This window comes from Protopterus annectens, chromosome 1.part2 (genome assembly GCF_019279795.1).
Source record: "Protopterus annectens isolate FY-2018-M chromosome 1.part2, PAN1.0, whole genome shotgun sequence".
Lineage (NCBI taxonomy): Eukaryota > Metazoa > Chordata > Ceratodontiformes > Protopteridae > Protopterus > Protopterus annectens.
This window is the reverse complement of record NC_056727.1, coordinates 821,412,964-821,433,221: the sequence shown is the minus strand read 5'-3', so window position 1 is coordinate 821,433,221 and position 20,258 is coordinate 821,412,964. Positions and strand designations below refer to the sequence as shown.

Sequence of the window (20,258 nt, the reverse complement as noted above, 5' to 3'; positions counted from 1 at the left end):
AAGAGATGGCGTCTGCTGCTAATTTAAGAAATTCATTGGGGAGAAGGTCTGCTATGAGAGATGTGGGTTTTACTTTGTGGAGGAGTTTATTTATATAGCTGGTTTGAATGGGTGTAATAGTGAAAGGTTTGAGATGAGAATCAGAAATGGTGGGGAGAGTTAAGGGGGTATTAAGAGTAACAGTGAGAGTATTGATCTTGTATAGTGTAAGCTGAATTGGGTGGTTATGGAATTAGTGGTGTTAAGATTTGTTTAATGGCACCCCAGACGTTTTGTGGGTTATTTGGTATTTTTGTTGTAAAGTAGTATAATACTTTTGTTGTTGTTTTTCTTTTTTGTTTTTTGACTAAATTTCTTAAATGGCATTAATTTTGGTTTTAAGTTGTTTAATAGTGTGACCAGGCCCTGTCTCTTTGTTTCATAGCTAGTTTAATATCTTTTGTTACCCTTGGGAGAGGTTTTGGTTTAACTTGAGTTTTTCTTAGTGGGGCCAGATTGTTGAGGATAGTGAGACATTTGTCATTTTAGTTTTGAACTGCATTGTCCAAATGAAGGTGTTTCAGAGGTGACGAATCACAGTGTTTTAGAAGATTGTTGAAGGGTTTTGGGAGGAAAAGTTTTTTTTTATTGTACATATATTTATATGTGTTATTTTAGTGGAGTTTGTTCTGTGCCTGAGAAGATAGGTCGGCATGTGATCACTAAGAGGATCTGGAAGGCACCCAAATTGGTGACATTGGGAGGGCTGGTTTGTAGGTATCTAATCTAGGATAGAATGTTTGCTACTGTGTTTATCAGTTCTTGTTGGGATGCTGATTATTTGTGAGAAACTGAATATGTTAATAATGTTTGCTGGATTTTTTGAGGTACAAGTTTACCAATCAAGGTTAAAATATTCTAAGATGATAGATTCTTGGTTGAGTATTGTAGATGCCCAGTCAAGAAGATTTTCAATTTGTGAGGCATTGTTACCAGGGGGGATATAAGCTGCTAAAATGATGATCATTTTCTTTGTGTTAAGTTGGAGATGGGAGGTTAGTATTTCCATGTTGTGTATGTTAGGTTTCTAAGCATTCCAGGATTAGCACATTTTGTATATAATAGTGCCCCAGCCACAGTGATTTCAGTTGCAGTGAAGTATATTGTAGCTCTGTGTTAGGATTTCAGAGTCATTGATATGGGGTTTTAACCATGTCTCGGTTATTACTGAAATGTCAGGGGAGTGAAGATTGAGGGTGGGCTGAAAGTGTTGGACTTTGTTTATGATGTTTCTTAGATTCATATTTATAATTAGAAGGTGAGAGGCATGTTGTGGGTGAATAAGGAAATTTAGAGTCTGGGAAACTTGATGTGGGTGGGGTGTCTGTTGTTGCACTTGAGGGCCTGGATTGAGGTGTATGTTACCGCTTTGACTGAGTAAAGATGTACTGAGGAGGAATATGTGTGAGAGTTTGGATTGTGATTTGGTCTATTTGCATAGAGAGTGTGAGTCTGCTTTTATGTGAGTATATTTGAAAGATAGTAAGTTTGTGGGGGAATTGTTGTATAGGTGTGGTAATATTAGAATGTGTGTAGTGATGCTGTGCAATTGTGGTTTAAATGTTACTGTGGGGGAATAAGTAATGCTGATTTCTAAATTGTGGAGGTAGGTGATTAGGTATGTAGTAATAGACTGAGCAGAAGCGTGTGTAGGGGTATCATGTTGGATGTAGTGTGTTGGAATATGCTAGATATTTAAGTAAAACGGCTGTGTCAGCGTACAGGGTGTATATCCAAGGTAGTATTTATTGCATAAATTATACAAGCACTTTCACCCTAACTTAATTGTAGGGCTTTTTCAAGTGTTAAAACAGTATCACTGTCTGTTAGCCATCTTTAAATACCTGAATTCAAAAAAGGTGCCAAAAAAGATGTTAAATTTAAAGTGAAAGCACACATTTAAAATCACAGAATGTAATCATTCAAAAATAAAAGTAAAACACATTAATGTCCACTTATTCCATTGAAAGTACAAAAACAATAATTAAAAAATATATGTTTATACTATACATATATTTTTTAAGTATTGTTTTTGTACTTTCAATGGAATAAGTGGACATTAATGTGTTTTACTTTTATTTTTGAATGATTACATTCTGTGATTTTAAATGTGTGCTTTCACTTTAAATTTAACATGTCTTTTTTGGCGCCTTTTTTTAACTCAGGTATTTAAAGATGGCTAACAGACAGTGATACTGTTTTAACACTTGAAAAAGCCCTACAATTAAGTTAGGGTGAAAGCGCTTGTGTAATTTATGCAATAAATACTACTTTGGATATACACTCTGTACGCTGACACAGCCATTTTTCTTGGATTTTGGTTTAGACTTTACGGTTTGTTTTTCCACTCATTTTATTCTAGATATTTTAAGTGATAGGAGATACTAGAAAGTAAAAGGTGAAGTTACTTGAGATTGATGACTTTTATAAATTTTTTTGCAGGTAATGAGTGCAGAAGTGATTGGGTAATTGTTCTGTAGTGGTGTTGGTTGATGTGATTGGTTGGTGTGGTGGGGGTGTGGCTTTCTGTTGAAGTATTAGACTAGGAATTGTAGGGGTGGGTGGGATTTAGGGGTAGGGTAGGGGAGTGGAGTGAAACCCAAGTGGAGTGAGAGTGAATGGAGTGGGATGGATCACGTCTTAGTTGAGTGTGAAAAACAATCTATCACAAAACATTAAGCAGATTCACTTAGAAAGAGATTTCAGCAGTTGGTAATTATGAAACGATGAGTACAGGAGAAAACAGTTTCTGGGAATGGATTGTTGTTTTAACTAAGATTATAATTTACTTTGAAAACTTGCAGGGAGGGGTAAGGGGAACACTAAAATGAAGGCAAAAACAAGCAAGAGGAGAGGGAGGAAGGGTGGCAGAAACTGTTCAGTGATGTGCAGCCAGCTTCTAGTCTAAATGTATACACACTCCCTGAAACAATGACTAGTCAAAATGTATATACACACACTGATACAAATCTGCTCCTTAAGTATATATTAGTACAAGGACAGATGCTGTTTTGCATCATTCTAAATGTATTGGATGAGTCACAGAAAACTGTAGGTTCTCAAAGTAAGTACCATGCATCATATTACCTCTTGCTTTCACTTTATTGATAAGAAACATGAACTTTTACGATCTTAAATGCCTTGTCTCAACTAGTCTGCCATTGTCCTAAGATACTTCAGAGTTTTGCAAATTATGGTTCTCTATCAGTTTGCTTTTCCTATCCCTCACAATATTTATCTCTTGTCTGACCCATGCAGCTTTAAATCACCTCACTGTTTTCCAGCTCACAACTCCCTTAGGAAACCTGCTTCATACATAGACAGCTGTCTCTGCTGGAAAGAGTTTCCTTTAATTTCTGCAGAGACATCCATCATCTGTCTTTAAACTGTATCTTTTTCTTCTTCTGTTGATAGGTAATGATGCTTTCTTAGGTACAACCATTTCCCTTATAGTATTTCAAATGTTCTGACATGACCTCAACTCCTTTCCTTAAAAGTATAGATGTTTCTTATAGTGTTACTGTTTATCTTTATCAGTGGCTCAACAGGCAGCATACTTACTTTTGATTCCAGAAAAATCCAAAAGCTCTAGATTCCTTTCCCATATCAGGTGCTTGAATTCACTTTTCAGTTTAGTGCAGCATAAAAGGGGTTCTGACATTTGGATGAGGCATTAAACTGAGGTCTCAACTGCTTCAGTAGGTGATAGTTCAGGTGAATGTAAATGATTCCAGAGCACTTGTTGAAAACTGAAGGGTGGGGTGTTATTTATATTTTAATACTTACTTGCATTATCAGTTGTGTACTTCCACGGTAGTGCAGTGGTAGCGTTGTTGCCTCACAGCAAACGGTTCTCCCATTCGATTCTTGGCTTGGGTTGGGAGTGCCTTCTGTGTGGAGTCTGCATGTCCTCCCCATGGTTGAGTGGGCGTTTGAAAGACATGCGTTGAATGGACGTGCCTTCGTTGAAGGTTAGGCGTCGGGCTGGCAACTCAACACCATAAAATCCAACTGCCAATCATTAGCAGACCAGAGTTCCGCTGTGGTGACCCCTAACCTGGAAAAGCCGAAAGACAAACAACAACTTGCATCATCAGTTGTGACCTGTGTACTACCCCAATTAAAAAAAAAAGCATAAAATAAAGTAAAATAAAATAAAACATTGTTTAAACTGTGTTTTCATATTTATTTTTATAAACATTTCTGATTGCTATCCTATCTCAGAAAACTATGTGGAATTTATTTTATTAAACTGCTACACAAAGCTGGCATGTCCATAGAATAGACCAATTATAAACCTATAGCTGTCTTAACATATCTGTCAAATATCTGGAAAAGTTTGTCTACTCACATCTCTTAAAATACCTCATCAATAATAATCTGTTCTCCTGCACCCATCATGTTTTTGTCCCAAACATAGCACTACAACTGCTCCTCTCAGTTTCACAAACATCATAAACCACACAAGAAGTTCTGGATACCTAGTATCATCAATTTTTCCTTGACCTATCCAAAGCATTCAACATTGTCCCTCACTAAAATCATGGTACCGTACCTATCTCACAGTCAGGCAGCAGGCAGCAAATGGAACCATGGCTATTCACTCTTCCTACCTGTTTCCATTAGAGTCCCACACTCATGTAGCCTTGAAGCAAATAATTATAATACAATATGCAGGTAACACCACCTTCATCTGCTATGCTCAAACCCTCTCAAAACTTAATGAAATCACCAAGGACTCCATCTCACCCATTGAAGCATAGCTTACCTTCTTCTAAATTCTAAAAAAAAAAAAAAAAAACACAGTTAATGTCCTTGACCCCAAAACATTTCTTAGACAAAAATCAATGTTTCAATATACTCTGCAAGATAACCCCAGAATAAAAATAGCACAAAAATCAAAGCTTTTGGGAGTCACAATAGATGAGCATCTATAATTTGATCTATACATTTCTCAAGCTGTTAAAAACACATCATTGGTTTATTATACAGAAGTAAACACTATCTCATTGATAGCACTCAAAGAACCACTGCATTGACTTATTTGCTACCATCTCTCCTTTAAGCCTCCCCAGTCCTAAGATTCAAAGCACCCAAAAATGAAAGTAGACAACTATTGCAACAAAATTGCAAGACTTGCCACCAATTTGCATATAGAAAGTTACCACTGCATAACTTTTCTATCCTTATAAAACATTATATCTCAGAAAACTATACTGGCTAATTCTCACATAATATCTTACCTATTCACAGCCTAAGATATAAAGCGGAAAGCTGTCCAGCACTAGAAAACACCATAAAATATAATTCCCCGGCTAGAGAGCTATGCTCTCAAAATAAATCACTTTTACTCACCAACAAATCTAATAACACTACTGGTGACTCACTCTACTCCTGCTATGTTTGAAAACTTTGGAGCTCCTTTCCACTACACTTAAAGTAATTTGAAAAACTAAAACTTTTCAGAAATCAATGTAAGCACCAATTGTGCGACTGTGAGCAAGTCACTTAAACAGACAGCACTCCTGGACTATATCTGAAAAAGGTCCTTGGTGATCCTTGTTCTACCCCAGTAAACAAATAAAATAAAATAAAATACATAATAACTTATGGCTGTGCTCCTGCTCAAGTACAGGCTAATACATTAACTGGAACCAACAAGAACTGCTGTTTAAGTTAGTTCTTACTACTTCACTGCATTCTAATCCGACTATAAGTAATTGTTTTGCCTCCTAACCATTGCTCTGTTTCAGATACAAGCCTCTCTTATAGTATTTCTCACTCTTGAAGTTTATCTAAATACTAATCAACTGCTATACCTTCTGTCATTTACCCATATCTAAATGCAGTACTTTCTCTCTTGATATTGCATAATTTTTGGGTGGAAATTTTCTTTTTGGGTCTCAGCTGAAAAGAGTTTTTTTGCCCAGTCAGTCATTCCTGGTCAACACATGTAAGTAAATAAAATAAAAGCAAACTATTCATATTACATATTTACAAATGCATTTCCATAAATTCCTATTTACATATTAATCACTGCTCTTTTAACCATAGCCGACACATTATTCTCTTAGTTGCATTGCTCTTCAACAAAATTTCTTTCAGCTTCCCTCCAAATAGAACATAAACAAGTAAAAACATTATTTTTCATCGTGTATGTTATTCATAGGTTCATAGGTTCATAGGTTCATACTAGGCTATCTGCCCGAGGGCATTTATAAGCCTAGCCCATAGTTTTGTGGCTTACGCCACCCCTTTAGTTTGGAGAAACTATGCCCATTATTTTGCTGTGCCTCTGTCGAGCAGTGACACTGAGGTAACCCCTGGGGTGTATCTGCGATCTCCCATCCATTGGTCAAGATTCCTCTTGAACAAGGCCAGCGAAGTGCTCTGCCTCACATAAACCGGGATTTTGTTCCACAGCATAGGGAGTCTTTGGGTGATGAATCTATCCCTCCAGCATGTCCTATTAATAACCGTGTCGAGGTTTAAGTCTCCCGCCCTCGTGGCTCTGAGGGATCTAGATTTTTTGAGATGAAGCATGTTCATCAAATCTGGGTTAGACATGGCCTTGAGCAAGCGGTAAGCAACTGAATATAACTGGAGTTCTTTCAGTCGGGCAGCATAAGACAGATTTTTGAGACCCTTTATCCTTTTGGTGAGGAACTTTTGTGGCCTCTCCAGCTGCTGCAAGTGTCGGGTCAGATACATTCCGAATGGGGCATTGTACTCGATCATTGGTCTGATGAGTGATGAGTATAGGGAGACTATGACTTCCCTTGATCTAGATGTGAATCCCTTCATGATAAGGTGGGCAATGTAGAAGGTCTTCCTAACTACTTTAGCAATATGAGTGTCGAATGAAAGGCTACTGTCAACCTGGGTTCCCAGGTCCCTAATAACTTCTTCTGTGTTCAGGGGATTGCCACCTATAGGGTAGCTAGGGGTAACCTTATTTTTCCCGAAGGGTATGACTATGCATTTCTTGGCATTTAACTTTAGGCCATGGCTCTGGCACCAGTTATCCATTTCTGTGAGACCCTTCTGAAGGATATCTGTGTTGGATGTGTTTTCAACTACGGCGCCCAGTTTGCAGTCATCTGCAAACTTTGTCAGCCATAACCCTCCTGTGTTTGCTTGTACTTCAGAAAAGTAGATGCCAAACAAGAGTGGGCCCAGGACTAAGCCCTGTGGGACACCACTTGTGATAGGCTTTGAGTCTGACATGGCGCCAGCAACTCTGACCCTGTGGGTTCTGTCACTCAGCCAGTTTGCAACCCATCTTGTAATGTATGGGTTTACATTTAAGTTGATGAGTTTTTCAATAATACCCGAGTGAGGTATTGTATCAAAAGCCTTCGCCAGGTCTAGGTAGGCTGTATGGACTGCCTTTCCCTCGTCAATGGCCTTGGTGACTGTTTCGAAAAAGTCAACCAAGTTTAAAAGGCATGATCTGCCTTTGACAAAGCCAAACTGGGTTGGATCCAAAGTCTGCAAGTTCCCTATGTTTTATTTATGAGATCCATTATGATCCTCTCCATGGCTTTGCAGATAAGGCTTGTCAAGCTAATGGGACGGTAATTTCCAGGGTCGGTGGAGGCACCGCCTTTGTGGAGTGGGACCACAGTCGCTGCGCCACTCCTGCACGTATCCGGAGGCGAGACTAAGATTAAACAGCTGTCCTAACTGTGGGTTTAATTCCTCATTGAGTTCATGGAGCACACAGCCGGGGACACCATCAGGTCCCATGGATGCTGTGTTCTTTGCCTTGGAGAGAGCAGTTCTCACCTGGGCGTTAGAGATGTTTGGGGGGGCTACAATCATTTGGTATAGATATCTCTCCTTTAGGGGGGGGGGGGGAGAAGTTTGCACTGAACCTGTCAGCCAGTATGTTGGCAATGTCTGTAGGATCAGTAATCTTCACATCATTTTGAACTAATTTGAGCATATCTGGGAGTTTCCTCCTAGGTTTCTGACATAGCTAAAGAATGCCTTATGGTTGTCTTTAGAGTCCTTAGCTATTTTTTTCTCAAAATTAGCTTTGGATGATTTTATGAGAGCTCTTAGCTTTTTACTTATAGTGATCAGCAGTGTCTTACCTTTTAAGGATTTTGCTCTTTCTTGTAGTAGCTTTCTCCTTTTGTTGTAGAGTTTGTTTATGGCTGGGGTCCACCAGACTGGACGCTTGCCTTTGGTACAAAGAGTCTTTGTTTTGCTTGGGATTGCCTGATCCATGCAGCCCTGCAGGTGCTGGTAGAAGGCATTTGTAAGTGATTCAGCGGTTTGAGTAATGTTAACCGCCGGCTCAGGGGCCTTAAAGGAGACCACACTAGTCTTTAGAAGTGTGAAGTCGGCTTTCGAGAAGTTCTTTACTGTGGTCTTTTTCATTTCGGGTGGGGACGGGATGAGGACCTCCAGCGAGATTAGTTTGTGATCAGATCTCACCAGTGAGGGGTATACTTCCGGCATTGAACATTGTGCTCCCATGTTCATGATGATGAGATCAAGTATGTTTTCTCCTCTTGTGGGGATGGTGACTAGTTGTTCCATGGCATTTGAGTTTATGAATTCCAGGAACTTTTGGGCTAGAGTGTTTGGGCTTGAGTAGTGTTCCCAGTCTATATTAGGGTAGTTGAAGTCACCTAGTATGATGGTGTTTGGAGATACATTTATCCCCTCCAGTGTTTTCAGGAAGGCCATATGAGGTTCCTGAGTTTGCGAGGGTGGCCTGTAACATGCTACAAATTGCAGAGCAATCTTGCCTATGGTTAATTGCACCTGGATGGTTTCCGATGCATCGTGCGATGCCACCAATCTTGAGGTGTGGGTGTCCTTGATGAATATGGATACCCCTCCTCCTTTCTTGGTATTGTCCAGGTTTTGGGGCCGGAACGCATGATATGAGGTAAAACCTGATAGTGCTGGGGTGCTCTCAGGAGCCAATTTCATATGTGTCCTACAAAGTAATATCCATAGTTACCTTTTTAAACTGTTCAGCATTAAAAGTTTTATTTGTCACTTCCTATAAACCTTGTACTTTTTTACATTTTAAAAATGCATGTTGTAGTTATACTGTCACTCTTTTACCTTACACTTATGTAGCATTCTTGCCAGATACATGTTGATCTAGCAGCATCACTTTTGTATTGCATGATTTATGCCTTAAACTATACAAAGAGGACTTTCCATGGACTGGCTGTTGCTTTATGAAACTCAGTACCTTCTGCTATATGTAACTGCCAGTCAATGTCCTCTTTCATGGACTCCCTAAAAGAAGACTATTTCAAGTTGCTAGAATGTCAGTGACTTGATAAGCCTCCCGAGCACATGCAGTGAAGTTATGAGAGGAATAGTAATAGTATGCAGATAGGCCATTTTAGCACTAAACTAGATAGACTGAAAACTACCTCAGTACTCAGCAACCAAACTCCTGCTATTCAAAATCTCCAACAACCACCAAAAGGTGCTTTGTCATAGTTTTGTATCAGTCTGTATTAATGAATGAGAACATTTCAAAAGAAAGATAATAGACTGTTTTCAACTTAAAAGCTTATATTCTTTGTTCGATGCTTAACGCCTGTTGTATCCAGCTAAACTAATAAATAAAATACAAGAATATATGGAAAACAAAATGCAGTTCCATTTTTGACATTATTTTGGTAATGTGCCTGCTCATCTAAGCATTGGAGGAGTATGTAGTTGTCTCTGAAATCAGTGTAGTCAGATTGTGGAAAGAGTAACAAACATTTACTGACGTCAAGAATGTAATGATGCTAAACCTGTTGCAGATTTAATAGTCTTGTTTAAACGTATAACTAATGCCAAAATTTCAGCTTGTCTTATCCTTTCTTGAAAATTTTGTACTTGCTTTGCTGATCTCCCAATATACTACCCAGTTAGGAAGATAAAGGGTGGAATTCAGATGCAAGGATAGCCATCACTGAAAGGGATTGCTGAACTCCAGCACTTTAGCTTATAGAACACTTACCAATAATTAAACTCTTCTTGCTGCACTAAGCTGCAAGGTGGGTTAGTGAATGCAGCCACCCCTCAGTCAGCTTTCAGTAGTACAGCCTGCTTTTGCTGTGCAGTCAGGCCTGGGGTTTGGCTTGTAGAAAAGATGGTGTATGACTGAGTACTGTTTTGTTAGACCATAATATGAGAAGCTGAAAAGGGATCAAATGAAACTCAGCTGTAATAAAAGTGGTTTGGAGTGCTGGGAACCATCATAAAAAGTGGGATTGTGTACATGCAGATATTTATTTGCAGATCTAGCTAGTAGGCATGTCCACTAACAACTGTAACTAATTGAAATCCAAGATGCATTAGAAAACTAAGAGTCTAGATGTTGGACCTCAATGTATTTGTTTCAGGTTTAGGACATTCTTTATTTATGGGAGAAGCAAATTAGAACATCTCCAACCATATAGTTTAATAACAAGCAAAATGCAGAAAACATTGGCTTGCCTTGTTTTCTTGCCAGCACATTATTCGTTCATGTATGCTTGTCCAGATAATTCAAGTTGCTTCACTAATGAAAAATGTGTGCCTCCTACACTAAACATGATGGCTCCCTTTTTGTGGAATAGATGTTTCATTGTGAGTTGTATTTATGCAGTCTGTAAACAGTTATAACACCTGTGATATACCATGAACTTGCACATCCCCATCTGTCCTACTGTCTGTATACAAAGAACAATTCTCATGTGCCTTTTTTATTCTAAAATGTGAACTACAGTAATCACACATAAAGAGAAAGACAAGCAGATGTTCCAGAATAACAGAAAAGAAAATTTAATTTTCCTTTTGTTACTATTGTTGCAAAGTGGGGTACTTTTATAGCTTTGCTATAAAATTTCTATGAGTTCTAGGAGAGTGTCTTGTATAGATGATACAGTCGCCCATCTTTCATGTATTCAGAGGAAAGATAAAAAGGCCAAAGTGATAGTTACTTTTTGACATGGAATGGTCAAAGGAAATATTACCCTGTTAAAATGTAATTAGCACAGCTTTTACCTAATCAAAGAAAGCAAAGGTAACTCGGGCTGTGTGTGAGTTTTATAGAGACACTAGCACAAAACTCCTCTAAATAAACATGCATATGAGTGATGTGCTTTAGAAGAAAACAATTCAGGCTTTGCAGTTGCTAAAGGAACATGCTCTTCTTACATATGCTGTTAAATTATAAATAGTTGTAATTTGATATTATTAACCAGTGCGATTGACTTGCGTATGTCTACATTAAATATGTTGTAACTTTCACAAGCAAACTCCATACCTAACAATTGGAAATAACATCACAGAATATAACAAGCATATTCCCAGTTTTCTCATGCTTGCTTGAGCAGGCCTGTATTTGCATGATCTTAAATGACCTATGATGATTTCTTATTTTTGGGCTCTGACCTTTGAAATTTACTTATAGCTTTTGGTTGTCATTTGATTGCTCTGAATATTGGTGTTAGCATAAAAGTCTGATCACTGATGGTAGAAGCTGGCAGGACTGAGTAGTTGTGGTCTGACTGCATCATCACACTAATTGATTAGCGTAACCAGTGGATCTGATTGGTTCATTGATTCATAGGTACTTAATAAGGTTATAGCTAAGGAGACCACTGAGAAGCTCAGCCATCTCAATATTGGAGAGAGATTAATGGTGTCTGCGGTTAAGTATATTAGCCATCTCAATATTGGAGAGAGATTAATGATGTCTGCAGTTAAGTATATTATCCTCACATATCCCAGGAAAAAAATAGTGATCATTCATCTTGTCTTCTTGACTAGTTTTAAAGGCTGCAAGGAAAACATTGCTTTATATGTATGGCAGCCTATTCTAGCAACAGGATATATTAGGTTATATACCTGTCTGACTGCTGGTATTGTTAATGTGGCAGTATAGATTTATGTTTCTACAACAAGAGTTTGATTTTCCACTAGTTCTACTTAAGTAAAGGATTTCAAAGTGTGTGGAGTCATTCAGTCATTCATAACACAGATTATTAGAGATCACTTCTTAGCAGTCTAAACAAGACTTTGGTAATGGGATAGGGTTTTTACTCTGTCACAGTAGCTTATGGTACTGAGACATGCATTTTTTATGAGGAAATGAGGTATATGATGAAGGAGATGTTATATTCAGAATGGGCCTGATAATAAAGGAATAAAAGGGGCTTATAACTACTCTGGTTCCTGAAGTGATACCACAGAGGATAAGCTGTGCAGTACAGACTGACTGTCTGACCGTGGCACTGAATGTAGTAGTCAAAACATTTTACTATAAGCATATGTACCTGGTTCTCTGATAAATGTATCAAATTTCAATGGAGTTTTATATGTATGGTATATGGGGGTTATGGAGGTTTTAGCAAATGAAACTATACAGTTTCTTAGCATTAACAGTAATCCCAAGATTAACACACAAGGTATTTGTTTGGTGCTGGCCTTGCTAGAGAATTTGCATGTCATAATGGGGTTTAATAACTAAGCCCTTGTTTGTAGTCATCAGCAGCAGACTTACTTTGTCATCAGAGCCATAGCTTGCTCATCTAGCGCTTCGTGCTGGTTTTTGAAGGACTTTGGTTTCCACTGTAATAAAGCAATTGGTACATTTTGACCAGCTGGCTTTCTGCAGCCAGGTCCACAGCTCCCTCAGCTCTTTAGTTAAAGAGCATAAATTATAAAAAAAAAGACTTCTGCTTTTCTAAAACTGTAGCAAGCTGATATCTTAACACACATGATGTGCTGAAGTGCCTTTCTATACCGGCATTTCTTGATTGCGCTGCCTAACATTTTGCACCAGGGGAGGCAATCCCCTTGCCCCAGCATTGTTGGTGTTCTGTTTGCTGTAGTCCGTTGATGATGGGTTTCATGTCAGAGAAGTATATGTCAAAGTGGAGGGCCCAGGACAGAGCTCTGTGGGATACCACTGGTGATATTTTTTCTGTCTGGAGCAAACACCCAAGACAATTATGAGTTATTTTGTTTTCTGTAGAGTTTGCATGTTAGCTCTTTGTTCACTTGAGCTTTTGCTAGGTGCTCTGTTTTCCTTTCACACTAGTGAATGCACAACCCTCTACATTGCCTGTAGGCATATGGGTGGTGAATGAGTGTGTATGTGTTTCCTCATGTTTTCCCAGCATCCGGCCAGGGATTTATAATGAAATATTGCATCTTTTAATGTTGAGCTGCAGAATTGCAACTAAAATATCTGAACCTAATAACAGTGTTGCTTTAAAACATCTAAACACACAAATCACACAACACTATAGACATTGAGTTTGGCAGACTGCTGCATTCCCTACCTTCCCTACACTGAGAGCATCGTACTTACAATGCTTATATTTATGTGAGTCTACTTGACATGATCGACATTTCACAATGTCGAAACCCATATGGCCTAGACCATATGATCGACATTTAAATTGTCAAACATACAAGTAGACCAAAAAGAAAAAAAGAAAAAAACTAACTTTAAAGATGCTCCGCCCCCATACCCCCCTCCCCGTAACTTTAATATACCAACTCCGAGATCGCACTACAGTGCGAAAATGGAAATTTTTCCATTCCGCACTGTTCAGAGATGCCGGTTCCCCATGGTCAACATTTCAAATGTCGATTATATGGTCTCGGCCATATGGGTTTCGACATTCTGAAATGTCGACCATGTGAAGGGGACCCACTGAAATATATGTTGCATTATACTTAAACAAGGTTTATGGTCAATTTAAAAATGAGGCAGAATTAAATCTACAAATTAAATGGTATAAGAGGAATGAAGAGCCTGCTTAACCTGGAAACCCTTTTGCTTTTTTTCCAGCCTTTAAATAAAACCTAATATGTCCATTAAATTAAACATAGGACTTGAAAGGTATTTTCTACAAACCAGTCCTTTCAGTACATTTCAGGTTGAAGAAATGTTCAAAGAATAAACAATGAACAATATAGGTGACAATTGTACAGATCGACTCACTGACTTAGCATTATTTCAGCACAGGGTAAGGCTATCAGGCAGCATAAGTCAGGATATGACTAAGAAATACATTCTGTACTGTGCTTAATGTGTCTGCTTATTAAATATCTGAACTAGCTGACATTAGTTGAAAGAAGGCAGCTTATGATGACCATTTCAGAATTTTGGAGTATTACCTTTTGAAGCTATAGTTCAGTGATATATGGTTCATCAAATTACTAGAAATTAACTCAGTCTGAGTTTGCATATTCAGTTAACTTTTCTTTTAGTTTTTAAATTTGTATTGCATGTGTGACATCCTTCCTTACATAGCTACCTGAAACTTATGCACAGAAAATTAGAAGTTGTATACTTTCTCACCCAATAAACAAGAAAAAGCATGCTGTTTCTGCATGATTTTCAAAGGTTACTCATAAGTGAAACACTGATTTAGACTATTATTGGTTTTAGTAGCATAGGTAGATGCTAAAATTAAAATTTCTTTCAGACTTGATGGCATCTTTTACTTTTTAGTGAGCAGCTGTGTTTTTTACCACTAGAACTTCAAGAGGGAAGAACAGAATTTTGTGGTGCAAAATGAAATCAACAACATGTCCTTTCTGATCTCGGACACAAAGTCAAAGATGTCAAAGGTATGTACATTATAGGTTTGTTACTTTTGTGTGAAACTGCTTATTGTCAGTTCTTTAGCATTTTTCTGCAAACAGCCATTTGCATTCAGTGTGAGTCGAATGTTGTATGGGTCAACCTCTGAACAGTGTATTCCCAATAGTTTGTCGTAAACTGTAGTTGTAATAGGTATTCTTAGACTGGAATCAAAGCCTGCAGCTTTCTGAGTTTTGATCTGGAAAAGTATTGATAGTAAGCGTGGAGGGCTGCAGTTCAGTTTTGTATAGATTTTGTGTCTTATTTGTAACTACGATTAGTTGCTAGTTATGGCAACTAAACTGACCAGTTAAATGGTTGAAAGAACAGACAAGCCATGAGAATATCAATGCAAACATCATGCTTCTTTCTCTTTTTTTAAACTTTCTCAGTCTTCCCACTGCCAGGAAGCCATTAAGGCAGTATATAAAACAATGATAAAAAAGAAAACAAAGAAAAACATTTATTTCAAGCATAACTGGAATCTTAATGGAGACAAAACAGCCCATGCCATGTTAAATTTCATACAATGTTAGCACCCTATCTAGTTCCAGAGTTATCTACATCAATTCAAGAAACAACTTTCATAAAAAAATTAACAATGAAGCAACAAAGAGGAAGAATAGTGATGCAGGAAATGACATCATAGTATATGTTGATGATCTTCATAATGAAAGAAAATAACTAGGGACAAGTGAAAACCCTCAAAACAATAGCTAACAAATAAATCAAATATGTAAATCTAAAATTAACAATAACAAGTGGAAATATTATCAGATCAATCCAAAGGGGATACATAAAACTGCATGAAAAATTCTAAACATACTCTTCTTGTAAAGTAAAACAACAAAAACATAAAGTAGAAGAACAAACAAAACAATGGCAAAACAGTGAAAAAAATGTTCTATGTACTGGCATGGTAACATGGTAAAAAGTTACAAACTTTTAAGAAACGCTGTTAGATTAAGTGTATCATTCAGAATATTTAAAAGTATTACAGGGTGAAGTATTTAAAAAGTATAAAAATGGAAAACAGCAAGACTAAAAATCTATTAAAAATCACAGATAACTAGGTGTGCATTCATCATTTAAGATATACAACATCATATAATAACAATTATACAGTAAGTACTCATTACTATTCAAAAAGTAGCATGCTGATTGGACAGCCTGAACAGCATGCCTGCTGTATGTCAAGCTTATACCAACAGAAATCTGAAGTGTTGACATATATGCTGAACAACCCTTCAAGCCAACCTCACTCTGGGGGATGTAGACATCAGTGCCATGACCAAGACATGGTTTAAAACCATAGACAGTGCTCCAGAAGTGCAAGGTTACAGTTCCTTCTACACATTTAGACTAACAGCACAGAGTGGGAGCAAAGGTGGAGGTATTTCAATCTATGTTAACAAGAAACATACCGCCAGTTTGGTTATGCAGGATGGTAGCATGGAGCTCATCCTTGTACATGCCACCATAAGTAAGGTCCATTACCATATCATGACTAGCTACAGGTCATCATCTATACTTCTAGAGTCTCATGAGTCTTACCTAAACCTATTAGAGGCACTCACCATCCAGCCAAACACCCTAGTCATGGGTGACTTTAACTACCCCTTTAAAGACTGAAACATACACTGCCTCAAACTCACAGGCATAACGTTTCCTTTACTTAATTAACATAAACACCCTGGAACAGATAGAGCTCACTCCAACCAGAGGATCAACTATACAGAATCTTTTACTTACCAACATGGGAGAGCATTGCAAACCCCGCATGTCACATCCCTAGATCATAAAGCATTCTTATTTGAAGTAAAAATCAACCCAGAAAATGCAGCTAAACCATTAACAGTTACGAACTATTCTAAAGCAAACTACATCCTATTAGGTGACAGTTTGTCAAAATTCAAGGCTCCCCTAGGTGCAAAACCACAACTACCTATGCAGAATTATCAACAGAGTCACTATACAAATGTGAATGGCTACACAGACACCACTGTACCTACCAGAAATAAACACAAAACAAGCATTAAAAACAAACCTCATTGGTGGAATCGTCGCCTAAACAGGGTATATAATAAAAGAAAATTATGGCCAAAATCAGGAAATGCAACTCCATTAAAGACAAGTGCTCTGTTATACAACTAAACAACAAACTAAGTGGACTAATTATGTCAAGCAAAGTCAACTATGAGGTCAAGATAGCCTAACAGTCAAGGGCAATCAGAAGGCCTTCTTGAACCATGTCTGGAACCTTACAAGTAACATACAGCAGTGTGCTGAACTAGTATTGAATGGTACCACCTACACCAGTCAGGGAGACATTGCAAATCTACTGGCCCACTCCCCCAGCTCCATCAGGTGAAATCTCCTCCAAAATACTTCCCCATCTATCAGCAAGGACCAGGTACTGGCAACACTTGCTAAAGCCAAGAACACTGCCTCCATGGGTCCTGACAACATTTATTTTATTTATTTGTTGACCGGGATAGTTCGACTGGATACATGTCCATTTTCAGCGGAGACCTGGGGAGAAAAGCTCCAGATATACATACAAAGACTATTATATATAAATGTAAAAAACATTTGTCGAGATCAGTATATAAGATGTAAGTTACATATTAGATGACAATCTTTTGTAAGGTTCAAAGCAGTACATGATAAAAACATTCATAAATGCATACTCCATCAGTTTAACAATATAACACATTATTATTAGGCAATAGACCTAAACTTGGGATGTAGTCAAAGTAGAGGAAGATGACCTGTTTTAGCACACAAGCATTTAGTATTAGTTTGTTTGGATTGGTGCATGAGCAAAGCCAGTACAGTTTGAAGTACTGTATAAGATTTTTCCTGAACTGCGTTGGGGAGAGGTCAGAAATAAGGTCAACAGTAAGGGAGTTCCAGGTTTTGCCCATGTCCACATCTCCAGTTGCCTCCTAAACAGTCTAAAACATTACCTATCAGGGCCACTTGAGGAATTCTTCAACTACAGTTTTGAAACAGGCTGCATTCCAAATGAATGGTGGACTACAACTATCATTCCCCTCCACAAGAGCAGGCCATCAAGTAACCTAGGTTACTCCACACCCATTAGTCTAACAAGCCTAATATGCAAAGCCATGGAAACAATTTATCTTGTAAATGATAAATAAGAATATTGGCAACCTACAGACACTGGAGCCACCCGAGTTTGGCATTGTTAAGGGAAGGTCATGTCCACTTAACCTGGTAGACTTCTTTGAGAGGGTTACCAAGGCAATGGATGAGGGTAAAGCAGTGCATACAGTGTATCTTGACCTGACTAAGTCATGTGATATAATACCCCACTCAGGCATTGTTGATAAGATCTCTGAGGTAGGTTTAAGCCCTTATATAACTCACTGGATTGCCATCTGGACAGTCAGGATTGGTGAGACCACCTCCACCAAGTGACTCGCCAGCAGTGGAGTACCTCAGAGCTCCATGCTGGGCCTGTTCTTATTTGACATCTACTTCTCTGAAGTTAAGGCTAATGTTAAAGGCTTCTGTTACAGAAGTCAGAAGACTGCAAATCGGAAGCTATTGTAGATTCCCCCAAGACATAAACATCTTGCAAGTGGGTTTAACACAAACAGATGACTGTCTCTAAAGCCAAGGCCTAAAATGCGATCCTAAAAAAATGCATCATAATATTCTTTGGGAAACTGTCAAGGAAAGTTAATTACTCCATCAATAAAATTCCCCTAAGAGCCAAACCACTAGTAAGGAATCTGCAAACATATGTAGACAGCAATCTGGCCTTTGACCAACATATCGCTAAGATAATAAGAAAATCATTCTATGTCTCCCAACTTATTGGTAAAGCCATGGCATCCAGGTCCAAGGAAGTTATAGTACTTCACTCTATTAGACCCTTATCAGACCTATCATTGACTACAATGCTTCTTTGGCATGTATCCAACCAGACACTTGCAACAGTTGGAATGTCCACAAAGGTTCTTACCAGGAGAATTCCTGGCATGAATGCCCTGTCCTGTACTGATTTCCTAAAGTATCTGTCTCTGTAGTTAGTCTCCTAAATGCTTCTGAGAGAGGATCTTTGCCTGGCTTACAGGACATCATTAGTCCCAGCCCTGATGAAGTCTTTGATGTGAGTTAAAGCTCATATACATAATGCAAGTAATGGAAGGGATGGTGATGAAATGGGCAGGAAGTTCAAGAAGTCAGAGTTAAAGTAAACTTTATTGTCATTTATACCCACACCTCAGTGCAGGCTAAACAAAATGTTGTTGCTTCGAGCTCTATGTGCAGACAATACATATTAATATCACAAATATAAATAAAAAAGTGTAACATTCGACACGACACTAGAACATAATTCAATGTTTGTATCTCTGTCTGTTAGCAGCACTTAGTATTGCACAGGTGGATATATTGCACAGTTGTGACTTGAACCTTATGAGACTAGAGCACTTTCAATTGTATGGAATGTAACTGTTCTTTGACTTATTGCACAAAAAAGTAAGAAGCTTTCAATGAGGTATTGCACAGGTGAGAAGAACCTAACAGTGGGTTGATTGCACTTTAAGGAAAGAGATTCCCTTCAGACTGTGTGGCCTGTGACTAGGTGACCTGTTGGCTTGCATTGCTACTTATGTTTAGTAGTCTTATAGCCTGAGGAATGAAGCTATTTCTGAGTCTAGTCATTTTGCAATGTATACTTCTGTAGTGCATGCCTGAAGTCAAGCAGAAGAACAGTCCTTGAGCTGGGTGGGTTCAGTCTCTGGCAATCCTTGTAGCTTTATTGAGACACCGTGCAGAGTGCAGAGCCTGTATAGATGGAAACGTGGACCTGGTGATCCTTTTTGCCACCTTCACCACCTTTGGAGAGTCTTATGATTTGTAGCCTTGCAGTTTCCATACCATACTGTGATGTTGCTTCTCAAGATGCTTTAAATGATGCCTCTGTAGAAGGTTGTGATGACTGAAGATGAAAGGTTTGCTCTCTTCAACCTGTGTAGGAAGTGGAGCCTTTGTTGTGCCTTCTTGACAATGTGATTTTTGTTAGTGGACCATGTCAAGTCTTTTGTGATGTGCTCCCCCAGGAATTTAGTGCTCTTCATCCTTTCTACTGTTTCTCCCTTGATTAGGAGAGGGGGATGTTCCTCATGGTTTTTCCTGAAGTCCACTATTACTTTTTTGGTTTTGTTTATGTTCAGAGTCAGGTTGTTGTTGTCACACCAGTCAATCAGATGCTTCACCTCCTTCCTGTATGCTGTTTCATCACCATTGCTAATTAAGCCTACTACTATAGTGTCATCCACAAATGTCATGGTGTGATTTGAGCTGTTTCTAGCTGCGCAGTCATGGGTCAGCATGCTGAACAGTGGAGGACTGAGAATACATCCTTGAGGGACTCCTGTGCTTACTGTAGTGCTGTCTGAGGTGTTATTGCCCATGCTCACTCTTTGTAGTCTGTCATTGAGAAAGGCCAGAATCCAGTTGCACATGTGAGTGCTGACACCCAAATGAATCAGTTTCTCTACCAGATGTTGGGGTATGACTGTGTTAAAGGTAGATCTGAAGTCAATGAATAATACTCAGACATAACAGT

At 38.4% G+C, this 20,258-nt stretch overlaps 1 protein-coding gene across 1 annotated transcript in view; it reads left to right on the top strand.

The window, feature by feature from the left end:
* Window positions 1-20,258, top strand: part of RYR2 (ryanodine receptor 2) — a 6,224,161-nt gene that overhangs the window by 4,211,005 nt on the left and 1,992,898 nt on the right. Inside the window, exon 71 of the mRNA XM_044059048.1 lies at window positions 14,548-14,640. Coding sequence (XP_043914983.1) covers window positions 14,548-14,640 — 93 coding nt within the window. The remainder of the gene's footprint in view (window positions 1-14,547; window positions 14,641-20,258) is intronic.